General features: G+C 36.3%; 1 protein-coding gene across 1 annotated transcript; it reads right to left on the bottom strand.

Moving 5' to 3' along the window:
- Positions 1–15,272: 15,272 nt before the first annotated feature.
- On the bottom strand, positions 15,273–15,650 carry LOC112825288 (tubulin alpha chain-like). Its single transcript, XM_025873369.1, has one exon. The coding sequence runs from the start codon at positions 15,648–15,650 to the stop codon at positions 15,273–15,275; it is 378 nt and encodes a 125-aa protein (XP_025729154.1).
- Between the last annotated feature and the right edge of the window lie 7,069 nt (positions 15,651–22,719).

Consider the following 22,719-nt stretch of genomic DNA (forward strand, 5'->3'; position numbering starts at 1 on the left):
ATAGAGAAATGAGAAAATCTTGCTTTAAAAAAAAAAAAAAGAAACGAAAAAAAGAAAATGGGCCTGGAAAAAATAAATCACTAGGTAGAGGATTCATGAATCTAAAAAGAGTTATTTTTGACAGAACTCACAACTAAACTTTTCACCCCATCACTTAAATAAAAAAGAATCTCAGTTCCCAGATGCAAACTACCAAAGCTCTAAGCTCTGCGTTTAAGGAAATTAAATTATGTGCTACACCTTTCCAAATATTAATTAGCCAGGAAGTCATCATTCAGAAGTTCTGGGAAAGAATTCATTAACATTTGTAAATCAACCCAGTATTCCAGTGTAAAGGCAAATGTAATATAGTTCACTTAATATATTCTCCAAGGGAACTAGAAAAGCCTTTATGTTATTTGATTTCCAACACAGGCCCACACCTTGTTTATCATTGTATACTGTCCTTTTTAAAAAATGACATTTTTATAATGCAAAAATCATGTTAGCTTGTGTAAGTATTAATATACATATTTCACTGTTGATGTCAGCCTGACAGCATTCATGGTGAGAAAACATAACACATTGCTTAATGTGAATATTAGCCCTGGAGGAGATAGCTGGAGGTAAATTCTACCCTTTTCAGTCTATGACAACCACTGCTAGGAAAATGAACATGATTAATAAATTGTGCAGAGGTTAGTAAGTTTTGTGTATTGTAAGAATTTTAAAAAAAAGCATAATGTACAGGTATTGTATCAAAATAAGAGTGCAAAGAAGACCTCTGGGAGAGTGTATTTGCTAGCAAGCATCCATTTTTTAAATCCAAAGATAGTATTTTTCAATAAATCACAGTATATATACACACACACATATATATAGACACATATGTATATGACATTTAGTATCCCAGCAAAACCTTTGTTCCTTTTCTGCCAAATCTCTCTTAGAATTACAGAGTATTTTGGCCTAGATGGGACTTTAGAGATCATGAAATATTACGTTGGGATAATACATAGCTTCCTTCGATCACAATTTTGCCAGTTAATTCCTCTAAGATCTTAGACAAGTTAGTTAAACTTTCTGACTATGCTAAAATTGTGATAACTAAGCAAGTATCATATTTTAAGTGTCCATCCCATAGATGGTGATCCAGAAATGTTAGTTGGGTAATTCACAAACTAAATAAGATTTGAGTGATTAGTCCTTGGCAACACAACTAGTCATTGGCAGAGTTGAGACCAGAACCACAGGCTTCTGGCTCATCTCAAGTATTTTTACCTTTCCTCCTACCTCTTAAAAGTCAGAGGAGAGGTTATGATTCTTTCGGTTTCTTAGGATTTGTACCAGGACTCCCAAGCTCTTTTAAAAGGAGGAGACCACTAAGTGGCTTTTATATAAGATGTCTGGAGATAACTACAGAGATAATTCTCAAATTCTTTAAAATTAGAGCTTTGAAGTCTATTTGGAAAGATATTTTGAAGTATTCACCAATGTGTTTTTAATTTGATTTTTTTCTCCCACATGACCCTTCTCCCCATTTCAAGGAGAGTTAAGAGTAATTTAAGTTTACTGCCTCAAGAAAGGAAAGATACAACAAGAAAAAAAAAGAAAAAGTCATTTCTTGTGTCCTAAATTTCAAAATACACTTATGAATTCAAGGAAGACACAACAGTCTTGACAAAAAAGGCTTTTGAGTTGCATGATAAGGGTCTTTTAAGTATTAAAAGCTAAGGTCCTGACCTAAATTACTGATATAGAAAAATAAATGTTGTTAGAATGAGTTTTTATCACCTGGTAAATCTCCATAAAGAATTTGGAAGAGCATAAGTGAGGTAGTAAGAAAAGAAAAATAGCCATGGACCAGTGGCCCCTTGAAGTAAAAATTACTCTGGCTGCTGCACCCCTGGCAGAATGAGAGAACACACAGCTTCCTGTTTGGGATACTGTTAACACTTAGGAAATTCCTCCAACTGTGGTTTTGAGAATACAGAAGTGATGTTTAAATGGAGTTATTTGGCTGATGAGCATAAGGCCCAGAGCCCCTGTGAGCAATAGGTTCTAGAAGTATGCAGTCTCATCATTTTATTCCCTTGTACTGCCCTGTGTGGCACAGCTGTGTCTTGGAAAGTGAACAGTTCTGGGATGGGCAGAGATAAGGGAGTCCTTGTAGAATGTGGCACAGAAATTTACAGATATGACATGGAAGCTGAGGTGGAGCGTTGATTATGTCCATGGAGTAGAGGAAGTGAGAAGCTTGTAGAGCACAGGAATTTGAACCTCAGGTTCTAGAGTACCACTGTTGTGTTCACACCCAGCTTTGTCTCTTAATTGCTGCATAAACTTGAACAATTTTTTAACTGCTCTGTGCATCAGTTTTCCTATTTGTAAAACATGGATAGTGATAATAGTACTCCATAGGGCTGTTATGAAGACTGATAAATATAAATATACCTATAGATAGATGATAGGTAGATATAGATGATATAGATATAGATATAAAGCACCTAGTGTGTGCTATATATGTTAACTATTTTTTAATGGTCCTTCTGAGAAGATGCCAGCTATGGATGGATGTACTATAAGGATGAGGTTCTTACTCCCAATTTTCACAACATTCCATTAGACTTATGTGAAGTTTAGGATTTATACCAAGTTGGGGGTTGGAATAGGGACAGATAAAACAAAAACAGAAACAAAAACTTAAATTTACTGGGAAAAGTTCAAAGGGACTATTTGATAAAGGTTCAGGTTTCTGCTACCATGTAGAATTATAAATGAAGCTATAAATTAAATTATCTATATTCATGTGTGTGTGTATATGTAGTCATATATATGTTTATTTCTTTGACACATAAGTATGTGGCCTATGGGATTCACACTACTAAAAATTAAGTGGTGAAAACTTAAAAGGCTTTTAAACTGAAAATTCCTTTTTTGTAGGACGGTAAGATATTTGTTGCTGATCTATATCTATATCTTTCTTTTTTTTAAGATTTTATTTATTCATTTGAGAGAGAGAGAGAGCACGAGAGAGAGCATGAATGGGAAGGAGGGGGCAGAGGGAGGGGGAGAAACAGACTCCCCGTGGAGCAGAGAGCCTGACACAGGACAAGGGACATGATCCCAGGACCCCGGGATCATGACCCAAGCCAAAGACAGACACTGAACCAACGGAGCCATGCTGATGCCCTGTATCTATATCTATCTATCTATCTATCTATCTATCTATCTATCTATCTATCTAATCTATTAGTCTATCTCTTTCTTATATTTGAAAGTTGATTTCAGCAAAATAATTAAAGATCCTGCTAAGTGATTATGTAGTGTAGTAGCATAGATTTGCAGTCAGGATTCTCTCAGTAATAATGATTTTAAATAATCTGTTTAATAACTGTCTTAATTGACTAACAGGTAATAATAAATGAATGTTGTCTACACATTGGCAACTCAACAGAGAATAAGTTCATATTCAATTTATCCTGTAAATTTTGAATAAACAGAGGAAAAATTATATATATATTTAAAACAGATGTTATTTATTTATTTATTTTTGAGAGAGAGAGAGAGAGAGACAGCAAGCACACAAGTGGGGGGAGTAGCAGAGGGAGAGGGAGAGAGAGACTCTCCAGCAGGTTCCCTGCTAAGCACAGAACCCAATGCAGGCCTTGATCTCAGGACTCTGAGATCATGACCTGAATCAAAATCAAGAGTTGGACATGTAATCGACTGAGCTACCCAGGTGCCCCAAAATGGTATTTTTTAACAGAAGCAAAATAATAAGAAATTGGTATGTGTTAAATAATTAAGAAATACCAAAAACAGAAATATCAAAAGTTAATCATGTTTTGCTGAGCATGTTTACCATTTTAAGGATCTAAAATTTGGAACTGGAATATTCCTGAGACTTCCAGCCTAGATAAAGGAGTATAAAGAACATCAAGTTGCCTTTAATCTTTATGAGTGGAAAGTGTGAGTACCCCTATTCATTCATGTGTCTAACTGTTCGAATTTGTGAGCACCTTAACTCACAAAGACAGATGTCAGTACTTAAAAGCTTGGCTTTCAGACTATAGGGATTACCGCTTTCTGAGGCATCCAAAGTGGGGGAAAAAATATATTCACTGGAACTCAGAAAATGAAAGAGTTTTAAAGAAGGGAGTGTGGGGCAACAAAATTCATGTTTTACATATTTTATCTAAACTTGTAAATTTGTCCATCAAAGAGCCTTCTCTCTCCACACTCTTCTTCATCTCCTTCCTCCTTTCCCTCCCCTTATCAGCAATTTGGTTTTAGAGTCCATCTGGGTTAACAGGTACACTGTACTGCACTAAGATGGGATGCTTTAATGGGCAAATAACTTCTAGGTTACATACCAAGATTTTATAGCTCCAGTTTACTCCGCAACTAGACTTGAGAAAGGGATGTGATGTAGAAAACATTAGGTCATTTTTAAATCAGAAAATTATAGTTTATAACTAAGAGGCAGTAGTTCAACACCTGGAAATGACTATAGAGATTCATTCATTCATTCATTCATTCATTCATTCATTCACTCTATAGATCATTGAGGACCAGATATAGATCCATTACAGGATGGTGTGAAATCTTTTCAGCTAAATTCTTCCCATCTCCATCTTAGTACACATACATAAATGTCAAGATTATTTATCAGTTTCTGGGACATTATAAAAACTCAGTAATTCATATATATTTCTTGTTTCATATTCTATGTATTTGCCATAGGTAGTGTGGAAAAATATAAAGGAGAGTGGCTGACAGCTCTCTTTAACACAAAGAAATAAAATATTGGATGATGGTTGTAATCAGAATAGGGAAATAAAGGTCACAGGAGAGTACCTGGCATAAAAAGAACAGGCAGTTCTGGATTTCACTGACTTGGGTGGAGAGAGAACACATTTGAGGAGCAAAGGTCAGGTTTTATTAGTTGTATCACTGTTCTACTCAAAACTTCCTAATGACTAAGACATGGGAGTATAATAAGGCCTGTGATAGGTTTTATCCTCCTTCCATAAACAACTAGAAAACTGGACAAATAATATGAAATAAACATTTTTAGATGTTAGCAGGAAGTACAGGACTATTAGCTCTGGAATTAGGAAAACAAATCACAGTAGCCTTATGCTTGGAGAAAATTTCTGGAATGCAATACAGCAAGGGGAACCCAAACAGAGATCAGTGGTTTTGCTGTGTTGACGACATGAGGACTGAACTTTTAAGATGCTGAGATGACTAGAATTTACATGGTAGAAAACGAGATGAGAGAGATACACAGAGAAATAGTTCCAGTAATTTACATAGAGGTCTTAGTGTTTAGAATTCCATTCTGCACATATTACAAGTACAACCTCAAAGGGCAAGCAAAAAAAAAAAAAATTCTTGTAAGAAAAGAACAATTATCAGGGAGTTGTAAGCCAAACAGTTCCCAAAGATCACACAAAAGTAGGAATTATTCAAGTCCTAATTCATTGTGTAGTCTCATTAATATATGGGACACCTTGTAGAGACTCCAGATGTATCATGCCTTAGGAGTAGGACTAAGTTAGTGCTAGAGGAAATACTACTCTAGAGTAAATAGTGCCCTAAAATAAATAAATAAAATTTAAAAAACAATAAAAATAAATTTAAAAATAATAGTATTTTTAAAAAGCTTTGAAAAGATCAAACTAATTAACAGGTAACTGTCTACCAAAATGATGTCATCACTCTTTAAAGGAAGACAGTAAATGTCAGCACTTAACAACATCAAATTCACAAGCATCTAATGAAAAAAGTACTACATAGATGTGAAGAATTAGGAAGATGAGGCTTATAACCAGAAGTGATGTCTATCAATATAAAATTCTCAAAAATGACAGGAATGGGAGAATTTTTCAATAAGGACCATAAAATCAATTATAAATATGCTCAGAAATTTAAAGAAAAATATGACCATAATGGGAGGATAAATTAAAAATATATACAATAACTAACTATCTTCTGACAAAGAAAAATATAAATATCTGAAATAAAAAAAATCACTACATAATATTAGTATCAGATTAGACTCCACAGGGAAAAAAAATAATATTAAACTTGAAAGCGTAGAACAAAAAACTATCCAAAATGAAGTAAAGAGGTGTAAAAAACTGAAAAAAAAATACAGAGAAAAAGAGACTTATGGACCATGATTAAACAGTCTAATATATGTGAAATTGGAGACCATTAGGGAGGGTAGGGTAAGAAAAAACAAACAAAATAAATTATTGCCAAAAATTTTCCAAGTTTGATCATTATAAACCCACAAAACCAAGAAGTTCAACAAATACCAAGAAGAAAATGAAGGAAACTACACCAATGCAATTCATAATTGAATTACTAAAAAATAATAAAGAGAAAACCTAAAAAGAAATAAGAGAAAAAAAATATAGCACAGGAGTAAATAAATTGTGGTCCATGTGCCAAATCTGGTCTATACCCTGTTTTTGTATGACTTCAAAGCTAAGAATATTTGCTACACATTTTTATTAAAGAAGAATGTGTGACAGTGACTGTAGCCCATAAAACCTAAAATATTTACCCCTGGTATGAAGGAATAAAGATAAATATTACTGTAAACTTTTTTTCAGAAATTATGCTAGCCAGAAGACAATGGAAAAAACATCATTAAAGAACTGAAAGAATAAAACTGTCAACCTAAAATTCTTTGCCCAGTGAAAATATCTTTTGTAAATGAAGGCCACAGAATAACTTCTTCAGGCCAGCAAAGCTGAAAGAATTTGTTTATAGAACTACATTGTAGGACATGTTAAAGGATTTTCTTCAAGTGGAAGAAAAGATGTTTATATGGAAACATGGATTTAATGCAAAAGAATGAGATCGATAAGCATGTGTGGGGCATATTTATTATTGTGTAATATATTTTAAAATAATAGGAAGGGATGGGAGACAACTCTTACAGAAGAATTCTAATTATTAAATGTAAAAGTAATGAGGGAAATATAATATCATTAGAGCTCTACAGTAATTGTTGCAGTCAAGATCTACCAAGCATGTCCACTATCACCACCGCTATTCAACATAATATTAGAAGTCCTAGCCACAGCAGTCAGACAACAAAAAGAAAAAAAAGGCACCCATATCAGCAAAGAAGAAGTCAAACTCTCACTGTTTGCAGATGATATGATACTTTATGTGGAAAACCCAAAAGACTCCACTCCAAAACTGCTAGAACTCATACTGGAATTCAGTAAAGTGGCATGACATAAAATCAATGTACAGAAATCAGTGGCATTCCTATACACCAACAACAAGACAGAAGAATGAGAAATTAAGGAGTCGATCCCATTTACAGTTGCACCCAAAATCATAAAATACCTAGGAATAAATCTAACCAAAGAGGCAAAGGATCTGTACTCAGAAAACTATAAAATACTCATGAAAGAAATTAAGGAAGACACGAAGAAATGGAAAAACGTTCCATGCTCATGGATTGGAAGAACAAATATTGTGAGGATGTCAGTGCTACCTAGAGCAATCTACACATTCAATGCAATCCCCATCAAAATACCATCCACTTTTTTCAAAGCAATGGAACAAATAATCCTAAATTTGTATGGAACCAGAAAAGACCCCGAATAGCCAAAGGAACGTTGAAAAAGAAAAGCAAAGCTGGCGGCATCACAATTCTGGACTTCCAGCTCTGTTACAAAGCTGTCATCATCAAGACAGTATGATACTGGCACCAAAACAGACACATAGATCAGTGGAACAGAATCGAGAGCCCAGAAATGGACCCTCAACTCTATGGTCAACTCATCTTTGACAAAGCAGGAAAGAATATCCAATGGAAAAAAGACAGTCTCTTCCACAAGTGGTGTTGGGAAAATTGGACGGCCACATGCCGAAGAATGAAACTGGACCATTTCCTTACACCACGCACAAAAATAGACTCCAAATGGTTGAAAGACCTAAATGTGAGACAGGAGTCCATCAAAATCCTAAAGGAGAACACAGGCAGCAACCTCTTCGACCTCAGCCACAGCAACTGCTTCCTAGAAACATCGCCAAAGGCAAGGGAAGCAAGGGCAAAAATGAACTACTGGGACTTGATCAAGATAAAAAGCTTTTGCACAGCAAAAGAAACAGTCCACAAAACCAAAAGACAACCGACAGAATGGGAGAAGATATTTGCAAATGACATATCAGATAAAGGGCTAGTATCCAAAATCTATAAAGAACTTCTTAAACTCAACACCCAAAGAACAAATGATCCAACCAAGAAATGGGCAGAAGACATGAACAGACATTTTTTCCAAAGAAGACATCCAAATGGCCGTCAGACACGTGAAAAAGTGCTCAACATCGCTCGGCATCAGGGAAATCCAAATCAAAACCTCAATGGGATACCACCTCACACCAGTCAGAATGGCTAAAATTAACAAGTCAGGAAACGACAGATGTTGGCGGGGATGTGGAGAAAGGGGAACCCTCCTACACTGTGGGTGGGAATGCAAGCTGGTGCAGGCACTCTGGAAAACAGTATGGAGGTTCCTCAAAAAGTTGAAAACAGAGCTACCATATGATCCAGCAATTGCACTACTGGGTATTTACCCCAAAGATACAAATGTAGGAATCTGAAGGGTACATGCACCCCGATGTTTATAGCAGCAATGTCCACAATAGCAAACTATGGAAAGAGCCAAGATGTCCATCGACAGATGAATCGATAAAAGGAGGTATGTATATATAATGGAATATTATGCAGCCATCAAAACGGAATGAGATCTTGCCATTTGGAAGGGCGTGGATGGAACTGGAGGGTGTTATGCTGAGTGAAATAAGTCAATCAGAGAAAGACATGTATCATATGACCTTACTGATATGAGGAATTCTTTTTTTTTTAAAGATTTATTTATTTATTTTGAGAGAGTGAGAATGAGAGAGAGAGAGAGTACATGAGAGCGGGGAGGGTTAGAGGGAGAAGCAGGCCCCTCGCCGAGCAGGGAGCCCGATGCGGGACTCGATCCCGGGACTCCAGGATCATGACCTGAGCTGAAAGCAGTCGCTCAACCAACTGAGCCACCCAGGCGCCCTGATATGAGGAATTCTTAATCTCAGGAAACAAACAGAGTTGCAGGAGTGGTGGGGGATGGGAGGGATGGGGTGGCTGGGTGATAGACGTTGGGGAGGTTATGTTCTGTGGTGAGAGTTGTGAATTGTGCAAGACTGTTGAATCACAGATCTGTACCTCTGAAACAAATAATATAATATGTTAAAAAAAAAGAAGAAGATAGCAGGAGGGGAAGAATGAAGGGGGGGGGAATTGGAGGGGGAGACGAACCATGAGAGACGATGGACTCTGGAAAACAAACTGAGGGTTCTAGAGGGGAGGGGGGTGGGAGGATGGGTTAGCCTGGTGATGGGTATTAAAGAGGGCACGTTCTTCATGGAGCACTGGGTGTTATATGCAAACAATGAATCATGGAACACTACATCAAAAACTAATGATAAATGTATGGTGATTAACATAACAAAAAAAATTTAAAAAAAGAAAGAAACCACAGGAAAAAAAATCTACCAAAGCATGCTAAGAGAGCAAAAGTTTAAGTTGAAACAGGGTATTTTATAACCTCAAAGTATATTACCTCAAATATATATATATTTTCGAGAGATAGAGAGTAGGGGGAGGGGCAGAGGGAGAGGGAGAGAGAGAATCCTGAAGCCGACTCCCTGCTGAGCAGGGAGCCCAACATGGGGCTTCTTCCCAGGAACCTGAAATCATGACCTGAGCCAAAATCGAGAGTCGGCTGCTTAATGGACTGAGCCACCCAGGCACCCCATCTCAAATATTTATTAAATACAAAGGGAAAAAATACTAATGTTACAGGAAGAAATGTGATAGATACCACCTTAACCAAATGGTAAATGTTAACATAACCAATAATAAGTCAAATATATATCATGCACTACTGATTTGATGCCTAAGAAGGGGCATCAACTCTGGTATTTTTCTCCCAAATCCATAACCTCAATCTAGTCATGAGAAAACATCAGACAGGGGGTAAATCAGAGGGGGAGACGAACCATGAGAGATGATGGACTCTGAAAAACAAACTGAGGGCTCTAGAGGGGAGGGGGGTGGGGGGATGGGTTAGCCTGGTGATGGGTATTAAAGAGGGCACGTCCTGCAGGGAGCCCTGGGTGTTATGCTCAAACAATGAATCATGGAACACTACATTACAAACTAATGATGTAATGTATGTTGATTAACATAACAATAAAAAATTTAAAGAAGAGAAAACATCAGACATGTACAAATTGAGAGACATTCTGCAACATACTTGGCCACTACTCTCTATAAGTGTTAAGGTCATTAAGAATAAGAACAGACTGAAAACTCATTGTTGGAGGAGATTAAGATAGGAAAACTAAATGCAATGTGGAATCCTGGATCGGCTTTCAGAATAGAAAAAGGATATTAGTGGTAAAACTGGTGAAGTGGAAAAAAAAAAGTTTGTGGTTTAGTTAATAATATTATACTAAAGTTAATTTCTTAGCCTCAATAATTATGTAGTAGTTATGTAAGATGTTAAAATTAGGGGAAGTTAGGTGAAAGGTATAAGAGAACTCTCCATACTATCTTTGCTAAGCTTCTACAAATCTAAAATTGTTTCAAAATATCATGTTAGAAATGTTAAATGACAGCTTAAAGAAAGATAATGACAGAATACCCTCAAGTCAGACTGCTTCAATTTATAATCTGGCTATTCAGTTAGTAGCCATATAACCTGACAAAAGTTACTTAACTGAACCTCAGTTTCCCCAGGAATGTAATTCTCTCCATTGGGAGGATTAAATTTATTACTGGATGTAAATGTCTTAATATATGACTTCCTAGTAGTTAGTATATATACTGTATAACAAATAATAAATACCTTTAGTAGGGTAAATATATGAAAAAATAATAGGAATATATAATTAAAAGAAGAAAATGTATAGCCTGATACTACTAGATTCTTCAAAATAAAATTAACCAAATAGCATTCTGTTACTGTTACGGTTTGTTGGCCAAATTGTTACCTGAAGCAGTCAAGAAGTTAGTAAGTAAATAAATAAAATAAAAACCAAAACAAAACAAAGCAAAAATATCTACTAAGTTGGGAAAAAATTTGTGAAATTTAATTCTGAAATTACATGTATGAAGGGTCTTTGAATATCAAAATATAAGGTACCAAGACAAATAAATAGAAGTGAAAATTTAATTTACAGCAAATTTTAACAGAGTACTCTCCTCATTTTAAAATAGTCACTAAGCTAACAAGAGTAGGTTTCTTTTAGACTGTCTTAATTTTGTCAAAATTGGATTACTGAAATGTCCAGATTATAGCAGTGAGGTAGATTTGAAAATATCCTTGATACTAACAGTTTTCTTTTCATTTTTGTTAATTATTTTTAAAATTTTCCTGTAAGATTTCATGTCCATGATTTTTCTTTTATTAATAAGATAATAGTACAGTTAGAAAATTGCATGTAAATAGGCAAAGATTTTGTTTTAATGTCAAAAATAATAGCAGCATTTTTCAATACAGTAACTAAAGTTTAATTAATATGTATTACCCTTAATTTTTTTACCAAAGTTTACATATTATGATATTATAGAAGAATAATAAATCTTGACCTTTGTCTTCCAAATTCAGTACACTCTTTAGGAATTCAAACATTTTTATAGGAATATATTCAAATATTTTCAAGTACTTATCAAAGTAAAGCAAGAGTTGATGGAATAGGAAGGCATTTTTTTCTTTACCTGTTTATGTGGTTAAGAAAAGCAGAGGGAAGAAAAATAAACTCACAATGCAATATACTCATAAAAAGTGTTCTTCTATTAATGAATTAATAAGCATATGCTTAAAAGAGATTCGACAAGACTTTTTTGTAGTTTTTGTTTGTAAAAATGATAGATTTCAAAAATCATTATCTAAAGTAAAGAAAACTAATTCCAAGAAAAATCAGGGTTATGTGTAATTGTTAAATTCCACATTCTCCAAGTTTCCACTTAAAGGAATTCTTTTTAAGCTTTTCTCCACCATAAATCTGTTGCTTTTCGTTTTAAGCCTGTACATTTTGAAGTTCATTATTGTGACTGCCTTTTCTGTTTATTTCTCCAATTCACTGACTCACTTCTTCATTCTATTTTGGCCCCTATTTTCTTTCTAGTGTACATATATTTGCTAGAGTATTAGTTATCATGTTCAAAATGGAATCATTTATAAAGTCATTAGAATTCTTAGCAGAACAGAATGAGGAAGTTATAAACAGACATTTCCAGCACTATGAAGTTTTCTAGACTTGAGGGAAGAATTACAAATTACTGTAGAAAGAAAAATGTGAACACTAAGTAAACATTGGTTTCCATAATATTCTCAAGAGTTTCCACTACAAAGTATGGGTGTCACGAATGTATGTGTACATGCATGTATATGTATATGAGGGCATGCATATATGTGTGTGCTTTGTGTATGTTTTCATTTATGTTTATACATGCATTTGTACAGATGTATGTAAGCATGAATGCACATGAGTATGTTTTCATACATATGCACACGTATGTATATAAAAGGTGTCAACACATATGTATGTACACGTGTGCTTTCTTATTTACATACATGTACACAAAAGATTTATGCACATACTTGCATACACATGTCTATATTTTCAAATGACGTGCACACATGAAGTTGAGCAAGAGAAACTAGGAATTTTAAAGCAGTAATCAACACGACTAACCACTTGCAATCAATGAAAACACTTAAGGAAGTCTATAAAAACATCAAGAATAACATTTGCCACATTGTATGGGTAATGAGATAACATTCCTTCATTGGTAAAATGTTCTCTTGAATCTTCAAAATGATATTTGCATAGTTTCTTACTGAAATAAAGAGCAATTTGTTTGACAGGCCTTTTGTTATACTTTGAAATGATTGCAAAAATAAAAGTTACAATTGTAAACTTACATATCTGGTGGAAAAATATGTAAAGTCTGTAGTAAGAACTTCTAAACCAAGGTTTCTCAAACTTCTGTATACTTTAAAATAATCTGGCACAGGTAGAAATATTGATTCCTGGACTCTAACCCTGGGGATCAGTGAATAGTGAGTGGAGTCCAGAACTCTACAATTTTATGATGTAGCCTGGGTGATTTTAATACAATAGGCCCATGGATCACACTTAGAGAGAAAAGAAAACAGTGCAGCAATTTGAATTTCATAATTTTTCTCCAGGATAAGTAACTAAATAGAGCAGAAGAATATGAATTTCTATATAGAGTCTGCCAAGTAGACGAGATACTACAAAGTTACTTCTTATATTATAAATGTTAACATTTGTGCACATGTCTGTAACTGCACAATTTTGGCTAAGGAGAGGATTTTTAAATATATGTTTAAATACTAAGCAAGGAGGTAGACTATATTAGATTTAAGTAGTACATTTCATATGGACCTATGGAGATTCAGGACTATTGATGCATGTTAATTAAATAGCTATAAGCTTGTAGGTTCCGGGGCCACAGGTAAAAGACAGATTTATTTAAAACAGATTTTTAAAGCCATTTGGGATCGCAATCATTAATCATTCCTCTCTTGATGAATGTGTGGTAGCAGTCAGGTGGAACACGCCTGCTGTGTTGCACCAAGAAAAGTCTATTCTGAGGTTGCACTGACTCCGGTGGAATGTTGATGGCAACGTCAGCTGAACAGATGTGGCAGGAGAGGGGCACTGGCTGCAGCAGTCAAAGGAGTCCAGAGCCACAAACTTCAAATGCATATTAAATGGCATATTAGACCAAATCAGATGCTTTAGAACATTCACAGTCCTTGAAATGCTACATTATTACTTATCATTCCTCAAGGACAGTGTGTGCTAGTGGCCATGAGGATGTTCTTTGCTGTCAAATTTTTGTGTCATTTGCTATAAACGTGAATTCAAACAAGCTATTATTCAACTAAATCATGTTTCAACAAGGCCTGGAAGCCCCATTGCTCTGTTTATTTGTCTTTTGTAGAGTAAAGGGCAAAATTTGTGCTAGTGAAATATACTAGGCTCCTTTGGCCCCACCATGATTGTCTGTGGATATAGCAGTTTCCAGGCAAAAGATGAACTCTATATGTTCATTATGAGGAAGAAAAAAAAGCCAGTCAGCCTCTATTCTGCTAACAACATTAGCAGACGTATTATAATCATGTCAAATCAGATTAAAAATAGCCAAATTCATGAATGGTTAATTTTACTACAAGTAATTTGATGACCTTCAGATAAGTGGGAAATCATGATACACTATCTGCCTAAATTATTTCTTTTGCTTTTGTGTAACCATAAATGTATTTTAACTAGAGGAAATTATGTATCGGTAAGCCAGATTTTCAAAAATAAGGGCAGCAATACCATGAATCAGTTTCAGGTAGTGATTCTCACTAAGAATGTATTTTAACATGATGTTAAATAAACCACAATGAAAAAAATTATTTCTTGTATCTCAGTGTAATCTATGGATAATAGAAAGTAGACATAAAAAAACTGTCTAATGGAAATAAAATGATAAATGATAAATAGTAGAAACTAGCACATGGCCTGTGACAGTTTCATGAAATACTCAAATGAATAGCATAAATTGTATTTAAAAGTTAATATTGTTAAACGTATTGAAGAACATATCTGTATAGAAGCTAAAACTACCCTATAATTACTTATTCAAAGTTTTACCAATTTGTTACTTATTTTATGAGCACTTTTTTATTGTTACTGAATCAATTTTTTCAATAAGGGCAAGCATATTCTAGACATTGGGAATATAGCAGTGAACAAAAAGAGACAAAATCCATTACCTTCATGGAGCTTACATTTTATAAAAGGTAGAAAGATATATAAGATAAATACCATACAGAAGCAAAATATAATAAATTAGAGATTATAATTATTAGGGAGGAAAATAAATCAGGGACACTGCATATATTTGCATGGGGTTTTTGTGGGGACAAGTTGAGATTTTAAATATAGGCCGGGAAATACCTTAGTGAGAAGCTGAGATACGAGGAGAGATCTTAAGTTGTTGAGAGAGAAAGTTATGTGGACATCTATGGGGATAGCATTCCAGTCAGAGAGGACAGCATGTTTTTTTTTTTTTTTTTTTTTTTTTGCTTGAGACACTGTATTTGTAGGGGGTTAGGGAAACAGTGGAATGAGAAATACAAAACTAGGGAGAGAGCGGACGTCACAGATGCCAGGACCCCCTAGAATTCCTCGCTCTCATCCTCACCGTCCATAGACTCTGTTCCCACTTCTTCATAATCCTTCTCCAGGGCAGCCAGGTCCTCTCGGGCCTCGGAGAACTCCCCTTCCTCCATGCCCTCGCCCACGTACCAGTGCACAAGGGCCTGTTTGGCATACATCAGGTCAAACTTGTGGTCGAGGCGGGCCCAGGCCTCAGCGATGGCTGTGGTGTTGCTTAGCATGCACACGGCCCGCTGCACCTTGGCCAGGTCGCCCCCAGGCACCACTGTGGGGGGCTGGTAGTTAATGCCAACCTTGAAACCTGTGGGACACCAGTCCACAAACTGGGTGGTACGCTTGGTCTTGATAGTGGCATGGCGGCATTCACATCCCACCATAAAAGCAATGCCTGGTGTAAAGGCAAGGAAAAATGAACAAAGAATTCTAGAAAAATGATTTGAAACAAGAGAAAGGTGAACAATGGGAAGTTCAGATCATGTGGAGTCATGTAGGATACTGCAATTTAAAGACTTTGGTCCTTCCCCACCCCAACCCCCCAGTAAGAAGTGAAGACTTTTGTGGACTTTCATATAAAAGCCTGAATTATTTGGGAAGGTATATCTATTTCTTAAAAAAATAGTAGCTTTGTTAAGTGTCCAAATTCCTGTAACTGAGCTAGAAACCAGAAACATAAGAGTGGTGGAATAAGACACAGTACCCTCCCTCACTGAGCTGACAGTCTGGTTGGAAGACAACCACTTAGAATAAGCACAGCTATTTAAGAAGCTCTATGAAAGGAAGAATTACAGCGTGCTTGGTTAGCACTTAGGAGGAGCCTCTAAGGAATCAAGGAATGGTTTCCCAAGGGAAGTCACATGCAAGTTGAGACATGAAAGATCAGTAGAAGTTAACCAGCACAGTGAGAGGGAGGGAGGCCCGTGAGTGTGTGTGTGTGTGTGTGTGTGTGTGTGTGTGTGTGTGTAAGATATCTGGTTGTAAAGGGAGAAGTGAATGCTAGGCAGAGAGTGCATAATTGGAAAGTTTACATTTGATAGTGTACATATAAAAGAAAGCAAGGTAGGGTGCTTGGGAATTTGGAAGAGACTAGAGACTACTAAGTTGGAACTGGAAAGGGGTGCAAAAAGTGCAGAAAGAGCCTTTATTTCCCTGATGAAGGAATGTATCCTTTTTTTGTTATTATTATGTTATGTTAATCACCATACATTACATCATTAGTTTTTGATGTAGTGTTCCATGATTCATTGTTTGCGTATAACACCCAGTGCTCCATGCACAATGTGCCCTCTTTAATACCCATCACCAGGCTAACCCATCCCCCCACCCCCCTCCCCTCTAGAACCCTCAGTTTGTTTCTCAGAGTCCATAGTCTCTCATGGTTCGTCTCCCCCTCTGATTCCCCCCCGTCTGTGAATTGTGTAAGACTGTTGAATCACAGACCTGTACCTCTGAAACAAAGAATGAAGAAGGAATGTATCCTGAGGTTACCAGAAAACTCAAAGGATTTTAAATTGAAAAGCAGTTGTTTCCATTTTTATTTCAGAAGATCAACTTTGTTATAGAGTTGGTTAGGTAGTTATCAAACTGTTGGAGTAATTCAGGTAAAATGTGATGGAGGCCTGGGTTTGGCAATAAACAAAAGTCAAGGAAAAGGAGGGAGATATATTTCAGGAATTTGAGGAAATAAAATTTGCAAGACTTGGTGATTTATTAGTGGTCAGGACAGTAAAGAGGAAGGAAAATTACCTGGTGTCTGGTTTGGGCAGCTGGTGTATAATGCCATTACTGAGATAAGAAGTGCTATAGGAAAAGCAGTTTTGTGGAGAGAAGGTAAGTTCAAAGATCATTGTAAACATTCAAGTGCTGATGTTTGGAATACTGTTGGATATATGGATTTCCTATGAAGAATGTCTGGGACAAGATACACATTTGGTAAAGCTATGTTAATTTAAGGCATGGGAGAGGATGAGATTGCTCGGAGAGTATGTATAAAATTTGAACACAAGAGAACTTCAAGTGGTACTCTTAAGAACCCAGATAATTAAGGAATAAAAGAGGAAAAAGTAAATTTAAGGAGACACCAGAGGAATGGGAAGAAAATTAGGAGACCATGACATCTCAAAAAAAAAAAAGAAGAAGAAAAAAATTTAAATAGTGGGCATCTTCATCTGTTTGGGCTGGTGTAGCAAAATTCCACAGACTGAGTGACTTACAAACAACAAACATTTGTTCTCAGAGTTCTGGAGACTGGCAGTCTGAGAGCAAGGTGCCAGTATGGGTGAGTGAGGGCCCGCTTCCTGGTTGCAGACTTCTCATTATATTTTATGTGGCAGAAGAGCTAGGGAGGTCTGTGGAGTCTTTTTTACAGGAATATTAATCCCATTTAAGACGGTTCAAATCTCATGATCTAATACCCCCAAAGGCCCTACCTCCTAATACCATCATATTGGGTATTAGGATTTAAACATATGAATTTACACAGATTCTTTTGTTTTTTACTTTTATTTATTTATTTATTTTTATTATGTTATGTTAATCACTATACATTACATCATTAGTTTTTGATGTAGTGTTCCATGATTCATTGTTTGCGTGTGACACCCAGTGCTCCATGCAGAACGCGCCCTCTTTAATACCCATCACCAGGCTAACCCATCCCCCCACCCCCTCCCCTCCAGAACCCTCAGTTTGTTTCTCAGAGTCTACAGTCTCTTAGGCTTTGCCCCCCCCTCTGACTTCCACCCCTTTTTTTTCTCCCTCCTTTCTTCTTCTTCTTTTTTTTTTTTTTAACATATAATGTGTTATTTGTTTCTGTGATTCAGCAGTCTTACACAATTCACAGTCTTCACCATAGCACATACCCTCCCCAATGTCTATCACCCAGCCACCCCATCCCTCCCATCCCCCACCACTCCTGCAATTCTCAGTTTGTTTCCTGAGATTAAGAATTCCTCATATCAGTGAGGTCATATGATACATGTCTTTCTCTGATTGTCTTATTTCACTCAGCATAACACCCTCCAGTTCCATCCACGTCATTGCAAATGGCAAGATCTCATTCCCTTTTGATGGCTGCATAATATTACATTGTGTGTGTGTGTGTGTGTGTGTGTGTGTGTGTGTGTGTGTGTGTGTGTATACCACCTCTTTTTTATCCATTCATCTGTCCATGGACATCTTGGCTCTTTCCATAGTTTGGCTATTGTGGACATTGCTGCTATAAACATTGGGGTGCACGTACCCCTTTGGATCCCAAATTTGTATATTTGGGGTAAATACCCAGTAGTGCAATTGCTGGATCATATGGTAGCTCTATTTTCAACTTTTTGAGGAACCTCCATACTCTTTTCCAGAGTGGCTGCACCAGCTTGCATTCCCACCAACAGTGTAGGAGGGTTCCCCTTTCTCCGCATCCCCGCCAACATCTGTCATTTCCTGACTTGTTAATTTTAGCCATTCTGACGGGTGTGAGGTGGTATCTCATTGAGGTTTTGATTTGGATTTCCCTGATGCTGAGCGATGTTGAGCACTTTTTCATGTGTCTGATGGCCATTTGGATGTCTTCTTTGGAAAAATGTCTGTTCATGTCTTCTGCCCATTTCTTGATTGGATCATTTGTTCTTTAGGTGTTGAGTTTGATAAGTTCTTTATAGATTTTGGATACTAGCCCTTTATCTGATATGTCATTTGCAAATATTTTCTCCCATTCTGTCGGTTGTCTTTTGGTTTTGTGGACTGTTTCTTTTGCTGTGCAAAAGCTTTTGATCTTGATCAAGTCCCAGTAGTTCATTTTTGCCCTTGCTTCCCTTGCCTTTGGTGATGTTTCTAGGAAGCAGTTGCTGTGGCTGAGGTCGAAGTGGTTGCTGCCTGTGTTCTCCTTTAGGATTTGGATGGACTCCTGTCTCACATTTAGGTCTTTCAACCATTTGGAGTCTATTTTTGTGCGTGGTGTAAGGAAATGGTCCAGTTTCATTCTTCGGCATGTGGCCGTCCAATTTTCCCAACACCATTTGTGGAAGAGACTGTCTTTTTTCCATTGGACATTCTTTCCTGCTTTGTCAAAGATGAGTTGACCGTAGAGTTGAGGGTCCATTTCTGGGCTCTCTATTGTGTTCCATTGATCTATGTGTCTGTTTTTGTGCCAGTACCATACTGTCTACATGATGACAGCTTTGTAATACAGTTGGAAGTCCTGAATCGTGATGCTGCCAGCTTTGCTTTCTTTTTCAACATTCCTCTGGCTATTCGGGGTCTCTTCTGGTTCCATACAAATTTTAGGATTATTTGTTCCATTGCTTTGAAAAAAGTGGATGGTATTTTGATGGGGATTGCATTGAATGTGTAGTTTGCTCTAGGTAGCATTGACATCCTCACAATATTTGTTCTTCCAATCCATGAGCATGGAACGTTTTTCCATTTCTTTGTGTTTTCGTCAATCTCTTTCATGAGTATTTTATAGTTTTCTGAGTACAGATTCTTTGCCTCTTTGGTTAGATTTATTCCTAGGTATCTTACGGTTTGGGGTGCAATTGTAAATGGGATCGACTCCTTAATTTCTCATTCTTCTGTCTTGTTGTTGGTGTATAGGAATGCCACTGATTTCTGTACATTGATATTATATCCTGCCACTTTACTGAATTCCTGTATGAATTCTAGCAGTTTTGGAGTGGAGTCTTTTGGGTTTTCCACATAAAGTATCATATCATCTGCAAACAGTGAGAGTTTGACTTCTTCTTTGCCGATTTGGATGCCTTTGATTTCTTTTTGTTGTCTGATTGCTGTGGCTAGCACTTCTAATATTATATTGATTAGCAGTGGAGATAGTGGACATCTCTGCCATGTTTCTGACCTTAGGGGGGAAAGCTCTCAGTTTTTCCCCATTGAGAATGATATTCGCTGTGGGTTTTTCATAGATGGCTTTTATGATATTGAGGTATGTACCCTCTATTCCTATACTCTGAAGAGTTTTGATCAAGAAAGGGTGCAGCAAATCAATCAATGTCATATAATACATTAATATAAGAAAGAACAAGAACGATTTGATCCTCTTAATAGATGCAGAAAAAGTATTTGACAAAGTATAGCATCCTTTCTTGATCAATACACACAAACATTCTAATCATAGCCTTAAGAGTGGCCAATGTTGTTAAATACTACTGAGAAGGCAAGTAATGTAAGAACTGCAAACCATCCATCATATTTTCTAAGAAGTCATTATTAGTTGTCTGTGGAAAACAGTCTCTTTGAAATGGTGTGGACTGCAGAGTTGAAAGGGTGGATGTGGTGAAAAGAAGCAGAGCGATGTGGACATTGTGATAACTTGGTGTGGTCATATATTAAAGGTTTACAAAGGAGCTCTGTTTTAAAGACAAAAGGCATATAAATTCTGAATTAAGTTCACCAATAAAAGAAACAAACAAAAACAAACAAGAAAAATGGCATAAAGTTGTTCTTTACACCCTCTGGATGGCAGGCATTAGATCATATCCTGATGAGTTTGGCTTAGAAGCAAGGACAGTGTCAACTGGGGAGGAATACACCCAACTCTAGAAGGATGCTGGACTGCTGCATGGTTTGCCAATAGCATACCTTACTGAGGGCAAACTCTTCGGATAATTACAAACACAAAATCTACCACTCAAGCTAGGGTCCTATTTCAGAAAAACCATCTATAGAGAGCAGGAAACTCAAGTTTGCCAAACACAGGGTCCAAGAGTGTTGTTGATATTGTTCCAATTGAGTTATTGCCCAGGAAGGCAAACTGTGGGGGAACTCAGAAAATTTGAGGATCTAAACTGTCAGGGCAACAGATTACATCCAAATGGGTGAATGAGAGAAGAAGAGTGGTTAATATCAAACATGATGCTAAGGAATAGAACAGCAGGAAACTAGGAGACAAATTATGTCTGACAAGAGAGGAGTAGAAGCCGCATCTGGGTCCGAGTCAGGGGCCAAAGCCTTGTCTCTGTTCTTCTAAAATGTAAAAGGCAACATGTCAGAAAATAAGCTCAGAAAAATGAATGGCCAAGTACTAGATTTCCTGAGTCCTTATACCCCAATATACCCACTTGAGGGTCCTTAATATTTAGAAAGTCAAAGCTAGAAGATTTATTGTAAAAATAGAGGGTGGGGAAGGGATTTTTTGCATGTTCTATAAATGACAGGTAATTTGTTAAAAAATACAAATTGTCTCTGACATGTAGTAAAATCAGATGGATGAGTTTAAACAATAATACATTTAACAATTTAACAAATAGAAGAAAGTATAAAAACTTTATATGTCTGCAAAGGCAACATCTGCTTTCTAAAAGAAATAAAATATGCTAAGGTTTGTCATAATTCTGCCATCTCGGTTGATTCCATTGTCATTGTGTTACCAATGAGATGACACTGAGCAAAATTTTGATTCTCAAAGTTTTCCTTGGAAGCCACAATTACATTCTACTTAAAAGTTGTCCCTACTTGATTGTGAATAAATCTTAAAATCTCACAGTAGATGCTAGCGAGATTAATAGCATTGTTCCTCTAATGGCAGGAGGGAGTCATATTTTAAATTTAATTAAATCATTCTTGGTAAATAATGACATACTCAATTTGGAACTGCTATATTACTTATTACAAAATATTAAAGCATTCTAAAATGAAACATGGAAGTTATGTTTCAAAATAAAGCAAAAAAAGTTATTCCCTGGAAATGAGTACACAGCAGATGCATAATATATTTTCCCCAAAATGTACTAAGAGAACATGCATAATAAAATACAACTGACAGATATTTTTAGTAACAAATGACCTAAATTGAATAAGTAATTTCTAAACCTTGAGGAAAGAAATCAAAAGCATCATTTGGGATATTTCTTTAAGATAAACTGATAAAAATGAAAGTAATAATGAATGGCATGTTGATGCATGACATGACAGGTAATGAGGTAAATATTGCATAATTTTTCTTGGCACAACATTGATATGCTTCTGTTCTGACAGAGACAATAATCAAAGATTATTGATCCTTGTGAATATTTTAGGTAACAAATATATATGGACTTATCTATACATAAAAGCTTTGACAAGCTGTTAAAAAAATCAGAGTAGAAATACACTCTTCTATTTAGATCAATTAAAAACTAAAGATTTTGTTTGCTCTGTTAACAGGAAGGAAGTGTGTCTCTATTGAGGTTTCCATTTACCCTAAAGAATTCTACAGCTTTGCCCAATCACAGGTGGTCAGACCAGTCTATTACAAAACTTGATTCTCATTGCTACGCCTATTAACTGTTAAAACCAGGTATTGAAAGGTACTGTGGACTCTTTTCCATTTATAAGCACATGCTTCTTCTGTTCCAGATCTCTGACTCTGGTGCAGAGATGCTCCAATCTGCCCACCAAGGCTACAACTGTTGTACCACTGTGCTCTGAATTTTGTTTTTCAAAGACCAACTTTTGACCTCA

The sequence above is a fragment of the Callorhinus ursinus genome, unplaced genomic scaffold, assembly GCF_003265705.2.
Source record: "Callorhinus ursinus isolate GAN/ISIS: 27379988/994484 unplaced genomic scaffold, GSC_fseal_2.0 scaffold12, whole genome shotgun sequence".
Taxonomy (NCBI): Eukaryota; Metazoa; Chordata; class Mammalia; order Carnivora; family Otariidae; genus Callorhinus; species Callorhinus ursinus.